At 41.6% G+C, this 18,174-nt stretch overlaps 1 protein-coding gene across 8 annotated transcripts in view; it reads left to right on the top strand.

The window, feature by feature from the left end:
* Window positions 1–6,457, top strand: part of CYLD (CYLD lysine 63 deubiquitinase) — a 54,472-nt gene extending 48,015 nt beyond the window's left edge. For all 8 annotated transcript variants that reach the window (XM_053582165.1, XM_053582169.1, XM_053582167.1 and 5 more), the window contains 4 exons: window positions 869–977; window positions 3,702–3,820; window positions 4,102–4,318; window positions 5,895–6,457. In XM_053582165.1, coding sequence (XP_053438140.1) covers window positions 869–977; window positions 3,702–3,820; window positions 4,102–4,318; window positions 5,895–6,079 — 630 coding nt within the window. In that variant the 3' untranslated portion in view covers window positions 6,080–6,457. The remainder of the gene's footprint in view (window positions 1–868; window positions 978–3,701; window positions 3,821–4,101; window positions 4,319–5,894) is intronic.
* The last annotated feature ends 11,717 nt before the right edge of the window (window positions 6,458–18,174 follow it).

Raw genomic sequence — 18,174 nt, forward strand, 5'->3', positions numbered from 1 at the left:
GATTTTAGTAGTACATGCTTATGTTTTATTTTTTTTCCCCATTTCAAGTATTATTTCTAGGATTCCCCAGTTAAACTAACATTTTTTCCCCTATTTTTTGGTTATTGTTGGGGATTCATTGAAGGTACTGAGAACCAGGTTACACTGATTGCATTTGTTTTTTTTTTTTTTTTCACACTCTTATTAACATTTATTTAAAGTTTTTGTGTTTTGGTTTTTACTTTTAATGTTTAACACACCACCAAAGTAACATTTTGACATATTTTTCGTGTTTCAAGACAAAATTTTCCTGTTTTTAGCTAAGATGGTCATGTTACCTAATTGTTTTCCAGTTGACTTTATTTTTTTTTAATTTATTTTTATCACTGATTGCATTTGTTAGACAAAGTCCCTCTTATAATTGTGTCCTGCCTCCAAGAGATGTGTTACATTTTATTTTTATTGTACGCATGGAATGTTTGGTAAAACCTTAGCAGCCACAGTTATTTATTTGTTGAAATACAAAGAACTGTTGAAATAGCTACCACTAACTGTGGTTGTTTCTATATTGTATTTGCAAAGAACAATTTCTTCAAAACCTTTATTCAATATAAACCCAAAGTAAAATGCCACTATCCATAGTCATTGTATAATTTGAGATCCAAGGTGGTTGTACTCCCTGACCTCTAGGTATTGGTGTGTCTCAGCAATGACGGACTCCTTGGCTGGTGGCTCTCCAGTGCTGTGTGTCCACTGTGGGGCTTCTGTGCTACAGGTCACCAATATGGTGGCAAAGATCACTGCTTGATTCGATAGCCATGACTGTTTTCGTTTTGTAGGACAAATGTTTTTCAATGCTTTGCTTCTAAAAATATGTATCTTTTTATAGGCACCATCGTGTCTCATTATTCAGATGCCTCGTTTTGGAAAAGACTTTAAACTATTTAAAAAAATTTTCCCATCTCTGGAATTAAATATAACAGATTTACTTGAAGACAGTAAGTATAAGATGTTTTAGTTTGTTATTTTTTTAAGAGTCTGTTCATTGATATATGGGATTGTTGACTTTTTTCATGTGGATTAATTTGAGTTCTCTATAGATCCTAGTTATCAAGTTTTTGTCTGATTCAAAATATGCAAATATCCTTTCCCATTGTGTAGGTTGTCTCTTTGCTTTGGTTGTTGTCTCCTTAGCTGGACAGAAGCTTTTCAGTTTAATGAAGTCCCATTTGTTTATTTTGGTTGTTGTTGCAATTGCCATGGCAGTCTTCTTCATGAAGTCTTTCCCCAGGCTGATATCAAGTGTTTTTCCTATGCTTTCTTTGAGGATTTTTTATTGTTTCATGCTTAAATTTAGGTCTTTTATCCATCTTGAATCAATTTTTGTGAGTGGATAAAGGTGTAGGTCCAGTTTTAGTCTTTTACATGTGGATATCCAGTTCTCTCAGCACCATTTATTGAATAGGGATTCTTTCCCCCAGTGTATGTTCTTGTTTGGTTTATCGAAAATTAGGTGGCTGTGAGAGAGATGAATAGAACCTTCTCTAAAGAAGACAGATGAATGGCTAGCAAACATGAAAAAATGCTCATCGTCCCTAATTATTAGAGAAATGCAAATCAAAACCTCCCAGTGAGAATGGCCCACATCACAAAATCTCAAAACTGCAGATGCTGGCGTGGATGTGGAGAGAAGGGAACACTTTTACACTGCTGGTGGGACTGCAAACTAGTACAACTTTTTTGGAAGAAAGTATGGAGAACCCTCAAAGCAATCAACATAGACCTCCCATTTGATCCTGCAGTCCCATTACTGGGCATCTACCCAGAAGGAAAAAAAATACTTTTACTATAAGAACACTTGCATTAGACTGTTTATCACAGCTCAATTTACAATCACCAAAATATGGAAACAACCTAAAAGCGGAAACAGCTAAAATGCCCACCAACCCAGGAATGGATTAACAAGCTACGTTATATGTACACCATGGAGTACTACCCAGCCGTTAAAAAAGATGGAGACTTTACATCCTTCGTATTAACCTGGATGGAAGTGGAAGACATTCTTACTAAAGCATCGCAAGAATGGAGAAGCATGAATCCTATGTACTCAATTCTGATATGAGGACAGTTAATGACCTAGGAGGGTGGGGGAAGGGGTGAGGGAAGGGGAGAGCAGACAGAAAGGGAAGGAGGGAGGGGTGGGGTCTCAGTGTGTGAAACACCTTTTGGGGCAAGATACATTATAAGAGGGACTTTACCTAACAAATGCAATCAGTATAACCTGGTTTCTTGTACCCTTAATGGATCCCCAACAATAATTAAGAACAAAAAAATCAGTCTGTCAGGTTAATCCTATTAGTAGCTGTGAGTAAGAGTCTAACCAGAGACAGTATTTCTAAAAGAATTCACTATCTGAAGAGCCTGAAATACTAAGCCAGTAATTTTGGGTCTAGGAATTTATTCCACTAAAATGAGCAGAGATTAAAAATAAATATTTTAGGGCGGTACCTGTGGCTCAAAGGAGTAGGGCGCCGGCCCCATATACTGGAGGTGGTGGGTTCAAACCTGGCCCCTGCCAAAAACTATGAAAAAATAAATATTTTACATGCAAATATGTTTACTGTCATATGATTAAGCAATTAGAAGCAAACTGAAATTTAACAAGAGGGGAACAGTTAAATGAGTTGTGTATCTATCCAGTGACACTACTCCCATTAAAATCCATGGTTTTGAAGACCAGCATACATGAACATAATCATAATAGTAATAATTAACTAACAAGTATGTTGATATGTTTACAAGCGGGGCTCTGTTAACATACATACATGGAGTTATGTAAATATTCAGATATAAAATTAATAGAGGAAATTTACAATAATATTGACACCATTATCTCTTGCTAACTGAAATTATAACTGATTTTAATTTTTTTCTTTATACTTCCTTATATGTTTGAATTTTCATCAATGGACATTTTATAATGGGGGAAAACACCTGCTATTTAAAAATATTGCTATTTGGTCAGAGAAAATGTCTTTGAAGATGTATGTGATATAATTATATCTTTCTTAAATTTAAAAATTTTTTTAAAATTCCAGATTTTCAGATTGAAATGAAAGTATCTGAGGTTAGGTTGCATCATTTGCTTTTGTGAGGTGAAAGTCCAAGTTGTAGTTGTGCCCTTCACCCAGGAAGTGTGCTGTGCACCCCGCGGTGTGCCCAGGAAGTGCGCTGTGTGCCCCGCGGTGTGCCCAGGAAGTGCGCTGTGCGCCCTGCAGTGTGCCTACTGGGTGGGAACTTACCACCGTGAACTTACTGGAGTCTATCTCTCATGTGAGCCCGTGGTTGTTAATCTACCAGTTTCAATTTAGTACTGAGCATGTGTGATGCTTGTTTTTCCATTCTTGTGGTACTTCGCTTAGGAGAAAGTTCTAAATTTATGCAGGTTAATATAAAAGACACAAAATCTCCATATTTTTTTGACTGAATAGTCTTCCACAGTATAGGTATACTACACATTAATCCATTCATGTGTTGAGGGGCGTTTGGGTTGTTTCCACTGAATCTAAGGAAACCTCATAAGAGGATAGAAGAGGGATAGACTTTTTTTGAAGCTATGAAAATTATTCCTATTAAAGCATAACTTTTATTTTTAATCTTCTTAATGAAAGAATGCATATTTAAAAGGCCCCATAACTCCGTCCCCACTCCCCCCCTTCCAGCTCCCAGGCAGTGCCGGATATGTGGAGGGCTTGCAGTGTATGAGTGCAGAGAATGCTATGATGATCCGGACATCTCAGCGGGGAAGATCAAGCAGTTTTGTAAAACCTGCAACTCTCAAGTAAGTTTCCTTCACCTCATGGATGATCTCTTTTGAATAATAATTTATTGATAGTTAAAAACAGTGAAGGTTTTGAAAAGTCTTTTCAAATCATAATTTTAACTTTTAAAATGTCATATTAAAGTAGTATTATTTATACCTCTTCTGATTGTTTACTTGATAGCTCTCTGTGAAGTATTTGATTGATCTTTTTAAGGGATGTATTTAATAAGATTAAGTAGAGTCCATGCATTTGAAACAGTGTAGCTCATTAACAACATTCTTTTCGTGGTCCATTTTAGGTCCACCTTCATCCCAAGAGGTCCAATCATAAATATAACCCAGTGTCACTTCCCAAAGATTTACCTGACTGGGACTGGAGACACGGCTGCATCCCTTGCCAGAAGATGGAGTTATTTGCTGTTCTCTGCATAGAAACGAGCCACTATGTTGCTTTTGTGAAGTACGGGAAGGATGACTCTGCCTGGCTCTTCTTTGACAGCATGGCTGACCGTGATGGTATTGAGAAAACCTTTCTTCTGGATGTGGCTGTGTTTTGGTTTGTAGGGGGATAGTTCGCATTGGGGTCACCTGTTCTGAACACTAAGATGTGTGCATATTTTGTGAGACTATCTTTTCAAGGCTATCTTGGTGACACACTTTTATATCTTAAATGCATTAACCACCCTGCTACCTAAACTAAGGAATAGTTTGTGATAATTTGACATGCATGTTTTTTATTTAATAAAGAATCCTAAAATTTTTGCTTTAGGACTGAGAAATTTCATTTTCAGTTCTGTTAACTTTCATTTTCAGGTTCCTCTTATTTTTGCATAGGCCACAGGAGCCATTTATAGAGCATCTATATGGCAGGCTGTCTGGGATGCATTAAGTCATTCCACCCAAATCCCGCGAGATGGAAATTCCTAGTTTTCTGTTATTAAAGCTGAGGTTAAAAGTGCCTAAGGTCAATAGCTTATATTTAACTCATTCTTTCTGATTTCAGTGCTTATGTTTTTTATAAACTATGTTGTTTTCCAAATGACAAAAGCTAAGAACAAAATTAAATATCCTCTTTAGAAAAAATAAACCTGTTCTGCATTTAATGTGCTTCTTCCTGAAGTGGGGAATATCCTACTACACTTGCAGGCCACTTTCCAGGATGCTCAGTCATTGTTGAACAAACACTTAACACGTGCCAGCCTCTCTAGGAGGTTTCAGGAATGAAATGTTGTCAGAATAGCTGTGTCTCCACCTGTATACAGTTTATAGGTCAAGGACGAGCCCTGGGCAAGCTTGTGAAGTATGACTTCCATGCTCTTCTATTCTTCTTACAGCTCATTTTTCCTGGTCTTTCAAGACCAGTCCCAGGGTCATCGGGTGTGGCCTTCCAGTAACCTAAGCCATACCCTGTGGCTGCCTCTTGATCAACTCAAGCTCTGGACCAGGAGTTCTCAGCTTTATCTTAGCTCAGATGCTTGAAGGACACAGTCCGGACTCAATGTAGATGAGCCCCCACCCTGTGATCATTGCACTGAACAGCATGACTCAAAATCACAGGGACTTCAGACATTTGGAAAAGCCACTGGGAGAGATAAGCCAAAAGGGCTTTTATGAAATCTCTGAAAACATACCTTGGAGCACTGTCCTCCATAGTCTGGTGACAGGCAAAACAAGTTGTGTCAAGGTTGTACAAGTGTGTCAGGCAAAACAAGCTATGTCAGCGTTGTGCATTTTACAAGTCAGGAGAATGTCCCAGTGTTGGTTCCATTAGATCTGCTCTGAATTGGACACCCTTGTGGTACAGCGTTCTGGGCTTGGTGTGCGCGGGTGTGGTGGGGCTCCTGATGCACACGGCCTGCAGGCCGACCTCAGAGTGTGTGTCCTTTCACCAGTTTTGCTTCAGAATCCTTTCAGAAACCCCAAAATGAGAAGACTATCAAGACTTAAGGCAGGCTTTAACTTCTTAAAACTCAGAATTACCTTTTAGATCCTAAAAATTAGCCCTTTATTGTGATATCGTTTTGGTGGGGCAGGGCAGGAGGAGGGCTTAGAACTTTGCTGCCCTAAAAGGAGCTCTTCCTCTTTGTCACAGGCGGTCAGAATGGCTTCAACATTCCTCAAGTGACCCCGTGCCCAGAAGTAGGAGAATACTTGAAGATGTCTCTGGAAGACCTGCATTCCCTGGACTCGAGAAGAATCCAGGGCTGTGCACGCAGACTGCTGTGTGATGCGTACATGTGCATGTACCAGAGCCCGACGATGAGTCTGTACAAGTGACGGGGGTCACCGAGAGGAGTGAAGACCTCGAAGGAGAAGTTTTAATGTCGCGTTTCGCTCGAGCTGGCAGTTTGTTCAACGTCCATTGCCGGCAATGGATGTCTATGGGTGACCATCCTTCAGAAAGGATTCCTGTGTTTAAAAACAAATTGCTTTTGTGTTACTGAAGTATTTAATAAGAAGCATTTTGCACTCTAGAGAAGTATGTTTGTGTTGGTTTTTTAAGAAGTCTAAATGAAGTTATTAATATCTGAAGCTTTAAGTTAAGTGCATTGATCATATGATATTTTTGGAAGCATAAAATTTTAATTGTGCAAGTTTAAAACCTCTTTTAGTCCATTGAGAATGTAAATAAATGTGTCTTCTTTATGGACCAAGGATATGAAATCATTTTTACTTTGTAGCTAACGGTTGCCTTGGGGAGAAACACTTGGTTTTACTGAGTCTACTTTCAATCCAGTTATTAAAGGTGTACTGAGTTTGATTTGTTAATTCTTTCCTATAGAGTGCTGACCCTGCATGTCTGCAATCTGCTGAGTTTCTGTGTTTCTGCAATAGTGGTCAGAAAAATATTTAAATTCCTCTTAACAGTGTTGTTTTCTATTTGTTCTGGTTTTGAGATAAATGAGTGACTCTGTCAAAATGTCCATTTTTGATGTAATTTTCCTGGAGGATTAGAATATTAGAATATAGAAGCTCTTCATTCACAGTCCTGATGGTCAGCTGGCAGGTTTTATTTTGAAGGCTATTTTATGAAATGGGCACAGCACATTTATGAAAGGATTGGAGTGATACTCATATATCTCTATACAAATGTATAGTCCATATGAAAATAAATTTGGCATGTAGAATTACTCATTAAATTTTCCCAGAAGAGATAGATGTTTAAACCTCTATTATTTTAAATGAGTTTGTCCAGAACTTCTGTTTGATCTGTGAGTGTTCTCACTAAATTCAGTTTGGTTTCCCTTGAGTTATCTGTTTTATCGAAATATTAGCAGCAGTTTCATCCTCCTCCTGCTGAGGTAGGAAGAAAATGAATGTTTCTTAAGTGACATCCATCCTGTCTGTGCAGATCCCAGTGGATGTTGTAGGCAGAGCCTTAGGTTTAAGTGTCAGTGCGGTGGGAAGTGTGTACTGAGTGTCGTTTTGTGGTGTTGTCTTTCTGCAGTGACATCCTAATCATGCGGAAAGACAGGACAGTTGTCATATGTATATAGCATGTGACTTTATAAAATAGTTAATGTGAAAGAAGTGGAAAGAATCTTTACAAACCCTGCAGTTATTTTTTGAAGGCTCTTTTGCCCTTTGGCTTTATCGTTCCATCTTACTAATGTTGATTACTTTATAAATCCTAATAAGGCACAAAAACTCTTTCATCTTACAATCCTTCAACTTGGAAATGAAAAGTGGCATGCATTTTGCATGTGGTATTGCACTGCTGGGTGCTCATGTTGGGTGTGAGAGTTTCACTGAGCAGACCGGGCGGGCGGCCCTGCCTTCCACGCCCTCGGGATGCGGGACGTATGAGGTCTCTCCCAGCTCTGACCGTCTGGAGGTTCAGCCACCCCGTAAAAAATCTGTGTTGGACGAAGAAATGGATAGATGAGATTGTCAATGTGATTTTAAAAGATTATCTGGAGGAATGATTAGGACTCTGCGTGGAGTCTGTCCTTGGTATCCGTAGGCTTCACATCTGAAGGGTCAACCAACTGCTAGTCAAAAATAGTTTTTAAAAGTATGGATGTATGTGTACTGAACATCTTCAGACTTTTAAAATTGTCATTCTCTAAACAATACAGTATAATAAGTATTTACATAGCATTTACACTGTGTTAGGTGTTTGAAGGGCTCTGCAGATGGTTTAGAGTATACAGGAGAATGTGTGCAGGTTATTTGCAAAGACTCCACTATATCTAAAAGGGACTTGAGCATCCGCTGATTTTGGTAACCACAGGGATCCTGGAACCAGTCCCATGTGGATACTGTGGGGTGACTATATAGGTAAGACTGATTTAGCAATAGGAGAGAGAAAAGAAAGTCCCTTTTCTGTAGAAATTAAAACAGAATACAAGTTGAGGAAGATCTGTCCTTCCCAGACTCCCCTGGTAGAGGAGTTGTCTGGCTCTGTCTGCCTGGCCTCGGAGCTCAGGGTGTGGAGGGTCTTTTAAGGGGGAAGCGCCTCACCCATAAAAGCTCTAAGGACATTTTCATCAAGTGGAGCTGCACATTCTTACAACGTGACTTGGGGAGAAAGCACCAGTAAAGGGGTGCCGGGCCGGCTCTGGTGGTTCCCGAGCACTGTGAGGCCTGCAGGAAGGCTTCTCCCCATCTGTTCTGGCTCCCTCTGGGCAGTCCCTCCTTGTTCCCTGCTGTAGCCGTGCTTGGCTTGTCAAGAGGGGCGTGATCAGAGCCGGACTGCATGACACAGGCGGCCACTGTGCCTGATTATTTAATGTTTAGCCTTACATTTTCTTTAGTATTTTTCTGTTGATTTCTAAATGTTTTATATCCTTTTCTCCTTATCAGCTCTACAATCAAGATGACAGTGTAATAGAATTATTTATAAATGGTTCAGGATTCATAGCTACAAATAGAGCGTATAACAAGACATGTTCCCCACCTCCAAATAAATACATGCATGTGTGTGTGTTTATATATGATGGGGAGGAAGGGGGAGGAAGGGAGAGAGGACGGAGAGCAACCTGTATTATAATATAAAACCTAAAATGTTCAGTTCCTCGTTATCAGCTTTATAAAGGAGTTTGACTCAATCCACAAAAGGATGTCTTATAAAACTAGGAAAATACATTGAAAACCAAGATAAGCAGTAACAAAAACCAATTTCTTATAGCTCTTACAGTTGCTAAGGATTTTCTCCTTAAAATAGTTTAGGATTTAAAAAATTGTTATTTGCCAAATGCTGTAGATAAATGACCAGGTTTTCCCTATTCCTTGGAGTCATTCATTTTTTCACATGATTTGAGAACAAGGGAAGACCCAATACTTAGTCTCATGGGACTTGTTTGTCACCCAAATTCCTGGTGGTTTGAAGATGGCATCTTCATATATTCTGGAGTTAACTACCCTCCATAGCTGGATCTCAGAAGTTACCCAGGTAGATAATTTTGCATCTACTTGGATCATAGAGCAAGAAGTGGGTGGAGAGTAAAGTAACCATCAACCAAGAAGTATTCAGTGGCTATTTACTAGGCACCTAGGATTGTGTTGGGGAGACATGGTTCCTGCCCTCAGACAGCTCACCTGCTGATTCAGCAGCAGTGTCTGTTAATGGTTGCTTAGCTTAAATGTAAGGGTGACAGGTCTGGGGGAGGCTTTGGGAGGCCATGTGGTGTAACAGAGAAAGGAGTGGGCTGGGGGATAAAAGACCTGGGTTCTAGCCTTTGTCACTTGTTCTGTGGCCTTAGACAACATTTTGACTTTTGGGGCTTTAGCTTCCTCCTTTGTATAACAAAAGGGTTAGACTATTTAATTTTATAGAAAAAAATGCAAATTCCTGAGTCCCAGGCCAAACCTGCTGAATCTGACTCTTCACAAAGACAGCCTAGGAAATCTGTTAGTAAAAAGCTTGTTTGGTTAACCTGGTGACAAGTAAGGTGGAAAACACTGAACTGGAAGATGTCAGAATTCCCTTCTCTTTTTGTGATTTTGTGATCATAATATGTTATTGTGTCAATTATTCTACGTCTGTGGGTAACTGGATGTTTATCATTTTGTTTATCTGTGTTTACATATGAATTGTATAAGAAACTCATTTTAGTATATGCATCTCAACCTGTTGTTTCCTGGAGGTTTTAGCAGTCTTTGGAACACAAGTAAGTCTTAAGAGGATGTTCGTTGTTATTTAGCTGGACATTTTCCTTCCATTTTATTTATTTATGGGAAATTGAGGCTCTGAAAGCCAAAGAAATGGAAGAAAACAAATTTGTATTTTGTTAAAAAGTTAAATGGTAAAGAAAACATTACATAATTTCTTACTCTCTACTACTATATGATGTAAATTTAAACATATGGGAAGACTTCTCTTGGGTAACAGGTTCTCTTATAAAGTAAGACGTTCTTGTTAAGGCAGGTGGGCGATAGGCCTGTAATTAAGAATAAGACCATCACCTCTAAGGGTTGCTGATATGGATGGCACACCCACAATTCTCCATCAATGAAAAGAAAACTTATAGTCCCCAAAGCAAGTGAGGGGAGGTGGAGGAGAAGGAGATGGTCCCATGGGAACTCAACATGCAAAAGAGGAAATGGAGAAGAAAGAAGGTGGACTTCTTAAAGCAGGTGCGCACGGGGCCATTCTGTGGGTCCCCGGGATTGTCCCTGTCAGTGACTAGGACTTTAGAGAGCCAGGCTTCCTGCAGGGAGTTAGTGTGACGCCTGTTGGTTACCCTTTCAGATGTCTTACTGGGGAGAAGAGATGGTAGGTGGGAAAGACTCTTAGCAGCAGCAGCAGGGTTTCTCTTGAGTCAGAAAGCAGTGGGAAAAAGTTAATCAGCAGACGTAGCCAAGGATGATGAAAAAGTGGGGAAGAAATATGTTCCTCCTTCCCGAGCATAGTAAACATCAGTATTTGTAGCCAGGTTGCTCAAGAACCCCGTTTGATTTCCTGACCTTTTGTCTTGGCAGTGGTGACATTTTTGCTTTGTCATCTTTTTTAAAGTTTTCATTTCTTTTATAACATAAGTCAAGAAGGGCCAGTTACAGAGGTGCTTTCAAGCACCACAGCTTCTGATATAATTTTCTCTTTCTTTCAAGTACTGTCTGCTTTCACTTTTTATTTATTCTAGAGGGATTATATTAGAGATTCAACTGTCCTTGGTTTTATTTTATAAAATGGCCTAGTACTGTGGAATTTTAACTTTGGAAAGTCTTAACGTCATATCATAAACATTCATTTTTTTAAAAGTCCTATTTGAAACTTTTCAGGGAAGTTGTGGTTATTAGGAGATTGGTACAAAGGAGCACATTTTTGTACTACAATTCCCATTTCTGGTATCTTGTTCAACATTTTTTATTTTTATTTTTTGCCTGAAGAACATCCTATATTTATGAAAACATTCTTTAAGAATACCACCACGTAAACTATCCCTTTACTATCAGATTGTTCTGATTTAGCCTTAATTTTGTTAAACTTTTTAGAGATGAATGAAGTGCTGCTGTGGAAAGAAATGTACTATTTCTGTATCATTAAAATTCAATTTTTATGGTTCCCTTTTCCTTGATTTATTTGGGGGGAGGGTTCTGAGCTATGGGAAAGCTGGAATCAGGTCCTTACAACTCCTTGAAGTTCTTGCCAGGGTCTTTTGAGAAACGCGCTACCTGGCATATCTCTTGTTTCTGCATCTCTGCCGCTGCCATCATCACAATTATCTTAGAAAATCTGACACATGTACTCTATGCTGGGAGATACTCCGGTGGCGTCGTGATTCTACGTGCTTTCTGGATCTAGCTCAGCATTTCCAACCTCTGATCTAATTAAGACTGACTTTCAGCAGCCTCCAGACGGCTCCACCCAGAAGTCGCTCCTGTGCTACGTTTCATCATCTAGAAACGTGGGCCCAAAGCTGCTCACCAAGGAGCTGCGCGTTCCCTTCTGCCTTGGCTGCTGGGGAAGCAAGTAAATGCTTTATTTTTCTGTAATATCTGGAGAAATGATATGATGTTAGATGAACAGAAATGTTTACTTTGATCTTGTAGGGTAACTAGCAGATAAAACAAATCTTCAGAAATTATTTGGAATGTAAGTCACCTGTTGTATGAAGGTAGGGAAGCTACCCTGGTCAGAGTTGGCCATATGGGTGTTAACAGGACATTCAGGAACATTCCTGGCTGGGCATGATAGCTCATATTTGTTATCCCAGTGCTTTGGGGCCATGAAGTGAGATCACTTGAAGCCTGGAGTTCAAGACCAGCCTGGCAGCACAGCAAGAACCCCATCTCTGCACAAAATTAAAAAGGTATGTAGCCAGGCATAGTGGCAGGTACCTCTAGTCCCAGCTATTCAGGAGGCTGAGGCAGGAGGATCACAGTTTGAGGCTGCAGTAAGCTATGATTGTGCCACTGCATTACAGCCTGGGTGACCAAGTGAGTCCCTTGTCCCCTTTTTCTTAAAGTTTATTTCAACAGCCTATAACCGAATGAACACAAAACAATGCCATTTTGACATCTCTGACTTCCTTTGTCAGATTCAAGTGCTGGTATTTTTTTTATAGTTCCCATTCTTTCTGACTCTTCTGGGGTATATGCGTATATTAATACAACAATGATAATACATGTACTTGTACCCGTTTGTGGATCTGGAAAGTTAAGTGAAAATGAATCCTTGTCAGAGGAGAGCATACTTGGCCGAAAGAGGAACCAGTGGCCCTACCCAAAGCTTCTTCCTGGGGCCTGGCTTGCCAAGGCACATTGTCCCTTGTTGTAACCTGAAGAATGTGGGTGTGTTGCCCTGGAGCTGTCAGCTCTGATTGTCATTGAATTCATGTGGAGAGACTCTAAAGATGCCAACCTGTGCCACCCCAGACCTATTGGAATCTCTGCAGATGGGGGTGGACAATCTGTGTTGTCAAAGCTTCACATCAGTCCAGTGTGCAGCCCGGGCTGGGAGCCTCTTGTCAGGAATGGAGTTTTCTGTTGGAGACATAATCAACTTGCTCTTCCCTACTGGAACTTTCTGCTCTAGGAAAAGGGGATTGAGGATAGGGACAATCTCCAAAGAAGCAACAGAAGATTTATTGTAAAGCTGCTGTCCCAGATCCTTAAGAATGAGCCTTGGAAATATAAGGTGAATGTGTTTAGGAGGCAGGAGAAAGGATTTGGAAGCAGGATAGAAATGTCACTATTTTCTAGTCCTGAAAAGGACTTAAAATGTCCTTAAAGGAGTGATGATGAAGATGCTGTTCTCTTTCTTTAGCAAATGTTCCAAAGTGTGTATAAACTTCAGATGCCATGAACTTTAGATGTCATTGAAAAAAGAAAAAGAAAAGCCACCAGGTGAACACAGGAGGAAGATGAGAGGGTTCTTAGAAAGGGACTGTTGAGTGCAGCCCTCAACCACTCCTTGCGCAGAATTGTGGGCAGTCTGGTCTGTGGGGGTTGCCAACTTTGGTAGACGGTTTTGCAGTGCCGAATTTTATTGGGGGCAGGGGTGGTAGTTTATGAAGTCTAATTAGAGTAATTAGGTGAGCAAGTATCTAAATAGGATGCCATATGAATAAGATGAATAACCCAACAGATAAATAAGATAAATAACCATATCACAAAAGCACACTTAAAATTTGCAAGTTGCATCCACTTTTGACCTTATAACTTTTCTGGGAGTTTTATGAGAACTCTTCAATTTCATGTATCAAATCATCAATTTACAAACAACACCCAGATGTGTTTACAGAGTTTTAAGGACTGGCAAGGAAGTTGACTTTGCCGGAGATACCTTCCATCCCTCCTCAGATTTGTGAGACACTGGAAGCACCTCTGAAGTCTCATCTTTCAGGTTCTATTTGGTGGCAGGCAGAGCTCGCCAGCCTGTGGAATAAACACAGGCAGGCCCGGGTCCCCATGGGTGCTGTTCAGCTGTGCCTTCTGTGGGTGAAAGTGTGGGTACTTAAGGAAAGAGTCATACCTTGATGTACTTACATTACTAAAATAATGATTTAATAAACTTAAAACCAATCTTCAATTATTTGATATAAATAAGTTAAAAATTAAATTAAGAAAATGATTACAGATGATGGACAAAAGAGAAAAGAGACAGGAAAAAAGTAGATCAGAAAAAAACATACACATTCAGACCATAGTAGCAATACCAGGAGCCCCAATTCTGTTACAAAGCGCAACAGCCTGAAGCCTGATGTTTCCAACAGGAAAACTGTCCTGCCAGAACTTACCCCCTCCCAGCGCGGCTCAGAGGTCACTGAGCACTGAGAGGCAAGGCTCGCTGCCCTCTCAGGGAGAGTGAGTGCATCTAGAAAATTAGGACTAGGGACAGTACAGACACCTAGACCTTGTGAAGAGAGAAAAGGTCTCTTAAAGAGATAAGGAGGGAAATACCTCCTTCTGTACTCTCAATGTTCACAGCAACGCCAACTCGCCTTCCCACAAGTCTTCCTGAGAGTTTAATCGCCACTCTTAAATTTGTGTACGTGGTCTGATTGGGGTCTACTTTAACATCCTGCTCCTAAACTGTGTTCCCTGTCCCATACTCTGTTTACATTAAGATCATAAACAATAGCTTGGTGTTCGTAGTTCAGTGTTTAGGGTGCTGGCTACATACACCAGGGCTGGTGGCGTCAAACCTGGCCCAGGCTTGCTAAACAACAATGACAACGGCAACAAAAAAATAGCTGGATGTTGTGGTGGGTGCCTATAGTTCTGCAGTCCCAGCTACTTGGGAGGCTGAGGCAAGAGAATCACTTAAGCCCAAGAGTTGGAAGTTGCTGTGAGCTATGATGCCACAGCACTCTACAGAGGGCGACACAGTGAGACTCTGTCTCAAAAAAAAAAAAAGATCATAAATAACTTAATAAAAGTAAAAAATAAATTAGTCTAATTAAAATAGTTAAAAATTTTTTGGCTAAAAAAATATAAGCCCAACAAAAACCATAATATAAAAGTTTAGCCTTCCCCTGTTAGACTGAAGATTAAAACAGTGACATGTATAATCAACACGGAGCTAGCCTGGAGTTAGGAGCTTTTCACCTGTCCTCGAGTATAGAGGTGGGAAGCCCCCCGTCCAACTTTTTAAAAAAACTTTCTTATATCTTTGACTCTTCGTTTTTCCCTCATCTTCTTATCTGCCAGTCACTGAAAAAAAACTCAGAGTGTAGTTTGGGGCTGATTCCCAACAGCCTTGGAACTGGCTTCAGAAAGAAAAGACTGCTTGGCCAGCTGCTGCGTGGCTTGGTTATGATGTTGGGATACGTGTATTTATTTTATTTTATTTTTTATTTTTGTAGAGACAGAGTCTCACTTTATGGCCCTCGGTAGAGTGCCATGGCCTCACACAGCTCACAGTAACCTCCAACTCCTGGGCTTAGGCGATTCTCTTGCCTCAGCCTCCCGAGTAGCTGGGACTACAGGCGCCCGCCACAACGCCCGGCTATTTTCTGGTTTTTTTGCATTTTGGCCGGGGCCGGGTTTGAACCCGCCACCCTCGGTATATGGGGCCGGCGCCTTACCGACTGAGCCACAGGCGCCACCCGGGATACGTGTATTTTAAACAAGAGTGTGTTTTACTGTCTCTGGCCGTCTCCACAAACTTGAGACTGTTTCGTTAATATGTGCCCTGTAGGTTGCCCATTGTGGGTTGGATGACCTGCCGCAGGACAGAAGGACTTAACAGCAGCTTTAGGTTTCTGTTGTGAGGTCTGCTCCCTGAAGATGTCTTGGGGTGTTGCTGGCAAGTGGGGTGCAGGGGGAAGCCCTGATCTGTAGCTTCTGCCCATTTTGTGCTATAAATACCCCACCATTGCAAGCTATGAAAGTGACGCTGCACAATGTGGGGTTAGGAAGAGCTGCCCAGTAGGACCAGCACGCAGTATGTGGCACCTTCAGCATGTGGATATGATAGACATAAAGAAATAGCTGAGCACAGACCAGAGCCTGGCGAATTGCAGCTTGTGGACCCAACCTGCCTGCCCCCTGTTTTCTCAAATAACAGTTATTGGAACATAGTCATGACTATATATTTAAGTACAGCTTGAGGATCTCTTATCTGAAATGCTCAGGACCAGAAGTGTTTTGGGTTTCAGATTTTGGAATATTTGGCACCTCTAATCCAGACACTGAAAATCCAAAATGCTCCGATGAACGTTTCCTTTGAGTGTTGTATCAGTGCTCAAAAAGTATTAGCCGTAAACAATTGTGACAGAAATCACACAGCCCGCACGGTCTAAAATATTTATTACCTGTCCCTTTACAGATACAATTTGCTTATCCCTGGCACAGATAACTGCAAAATGTAGACTAGTTATGAAGTAACGAGTTTTGAACAAATTACCTTTGTTTTATAAATATAACTTATTTCATTGTAAGTTTATATAATTTAACTTTATTTTATTATTTTATTTTTGAGACAGTCTCACTCTGTCTCCTTGGGTAGAGTGCAGTGGCGTCATAGCTCACAGCAACCTCCAACTCTTGGGCTAGACCAATCCTCCTGCCTTAACCTACAGATTAGCTGGGACTACAGAAGTCCACCACCATGTCTGGCTAGTTTTTATATTTTTGGTAGAGCCAGGGGTTTCGATCTTGCTCTGGCTGGTCTTGAACACCTGATCTCAAGCAACCCACACGCCTTGGCCTTCCAGAGTGCAAGGATCACAGGTGCAAGCCACGGCATCCAGCTCCTAATTTAACTTTTAAAAGGATGTATTTAAGAATGGACTCAAAATTTCTGAAAATTTAGCAATCGGCTCTTGTGAGCCGCGGTGCCAGCTCTAGATCACGTGACGTCATCTCAAACGCAGGCGCAGCACTTTCTCTCCCGGGTTCTCTCGGTTTCCTGCGCGGTCTCTCTGCTTCCTTCAGTCTCTTTCCTTAGCGCCTTGGTCAGTGCCCGGCACAAAGTAGGTGCTTGAGGGTTTGCCGGGAAGGAAGTTTCAGCCTCTCATGGGCAGAAGGCCCACCGTTCACTACTGTCCGTGTGGTCAGATTTAGATCACTGTTCCCATTTCTTTTGAGAACGCGCAAGAGGTCCGAGTCTCTGGTTTCCCACATAATATTTCCTCCCAGAAGTGGAGACCTCGTGGGCCCGCCCCATAAGACTCTTATGAACTTGAAATGAAACCACGCGTGCAACGAGCTTGTCACCGGGCCCGGCATGCAGCGACCCCTAAGTCAGCGTAACCCGCAGGAGCAGCAGCAGGGCAGCAAGGCAATCATGGACTCGAGAGACAGGTTGCAAGTCTAACCAGCATGTGTCTTTCCACCTCTCTCCTAGCCCACCGTCTTACTTGCAGGTAATGCTCTCAAGTCTATTCCGAGAGGTTTAGATTTTCTTGGGCATCTTGTCCTTCTGAGCAGCAGCGCCATCTTGTGGTCATTACAGGCTATGGCAAGGTTCTAGGTCTGCTTTCAATTCGCGAGCGGCTGCCAGGCCCCAGGGTTTGAGAAGCAGCAGGTGATTTTTGAAAACAAATGTGACAGTCGGTGCTACATACCAGATTCCAAGTTACATCCAGGAGCTTCCATTATGTCATTTCAGGACAGGTGGTCAGTGTCGGCCGTTTCTGCTTCTGACTGTCCTCGCTCACAGTTGGCTCTGTCCGGCAGGTTCTCTGCAAATGCGTCTCCATCTATCTTGAGCTTCCCGGATACTTTCAGGAATGGCATTTCAGATGAGTTAGTGCCATCTACTGGACAAATGCTGTAAGGTCGGCTGTGAGGTCCGGCGATCTGAGGAGGAAGAATGAATGGCTCACCTGCCGCTGTGTGGGAGGAGGACGGGTCAATAGCAGGACCCTGAGGCCACAGCTCTTCTTTGGCGAGCAAGTGTCTCAGTGTAAGCCTCAAATCTGCTGTACGAACTTGACGACATCCAGTATGAACTTTGTTCGGGGGTCCAGTATGAACACCAAGCGCACTCTCATCAGTGTTTCCGGAAGATGGGTCTTGGGACCGCCTGCATCTGAGTCATCCAGGGAGCTTTAAGAATGAGCTCCAATTCCCAAGCTTCAAACTCTCAGTGTGCGGCCCTGCAATCTGCATTTTGAACATTCCCCATTTTTCCTACTAGATGAATCTTATACACTCTGAAATGTGTGAGAACCACGGCCCTAGGCTCTGCATTGTGAAGACCATTTTCTTTCAGAAAAGAGGTTGTGTTTACATTAAGATTTGCACAAACCGCTTTTTGTTCAGGCGAGCATCTTTTACAGAGACATGGAAACCACCTCCACTCATCTGTGGTGTGGATTGAGTGATAATGGGCCCACAGTTACTACTGCTGCCCTGACCTGAGGGCGGCCAGCCGTGAACCTCCTCAGGGCTCACCCACCCTCTCCCACTCCTGTTCTGCCTGGAAGGTGGGGAAAGATGGTTCACGTTTCCACACCAAGGCTCAGCCTCCCACCTCA

The sequence above is a fragment of the Nycticebus coucang genome, chromosome 2 (assembly GCF_027406575.1).
Source record: "Nycticebus coucang isolate mNycCou1 chromosome 2, mNycCou1.pri, whole genome shotgun sequence".
NCBI lineage: Eukaryota > Metazoa > Chordata > Mammalia > Primates > Lorisidae > Nycticebus > Nycticebus coucang.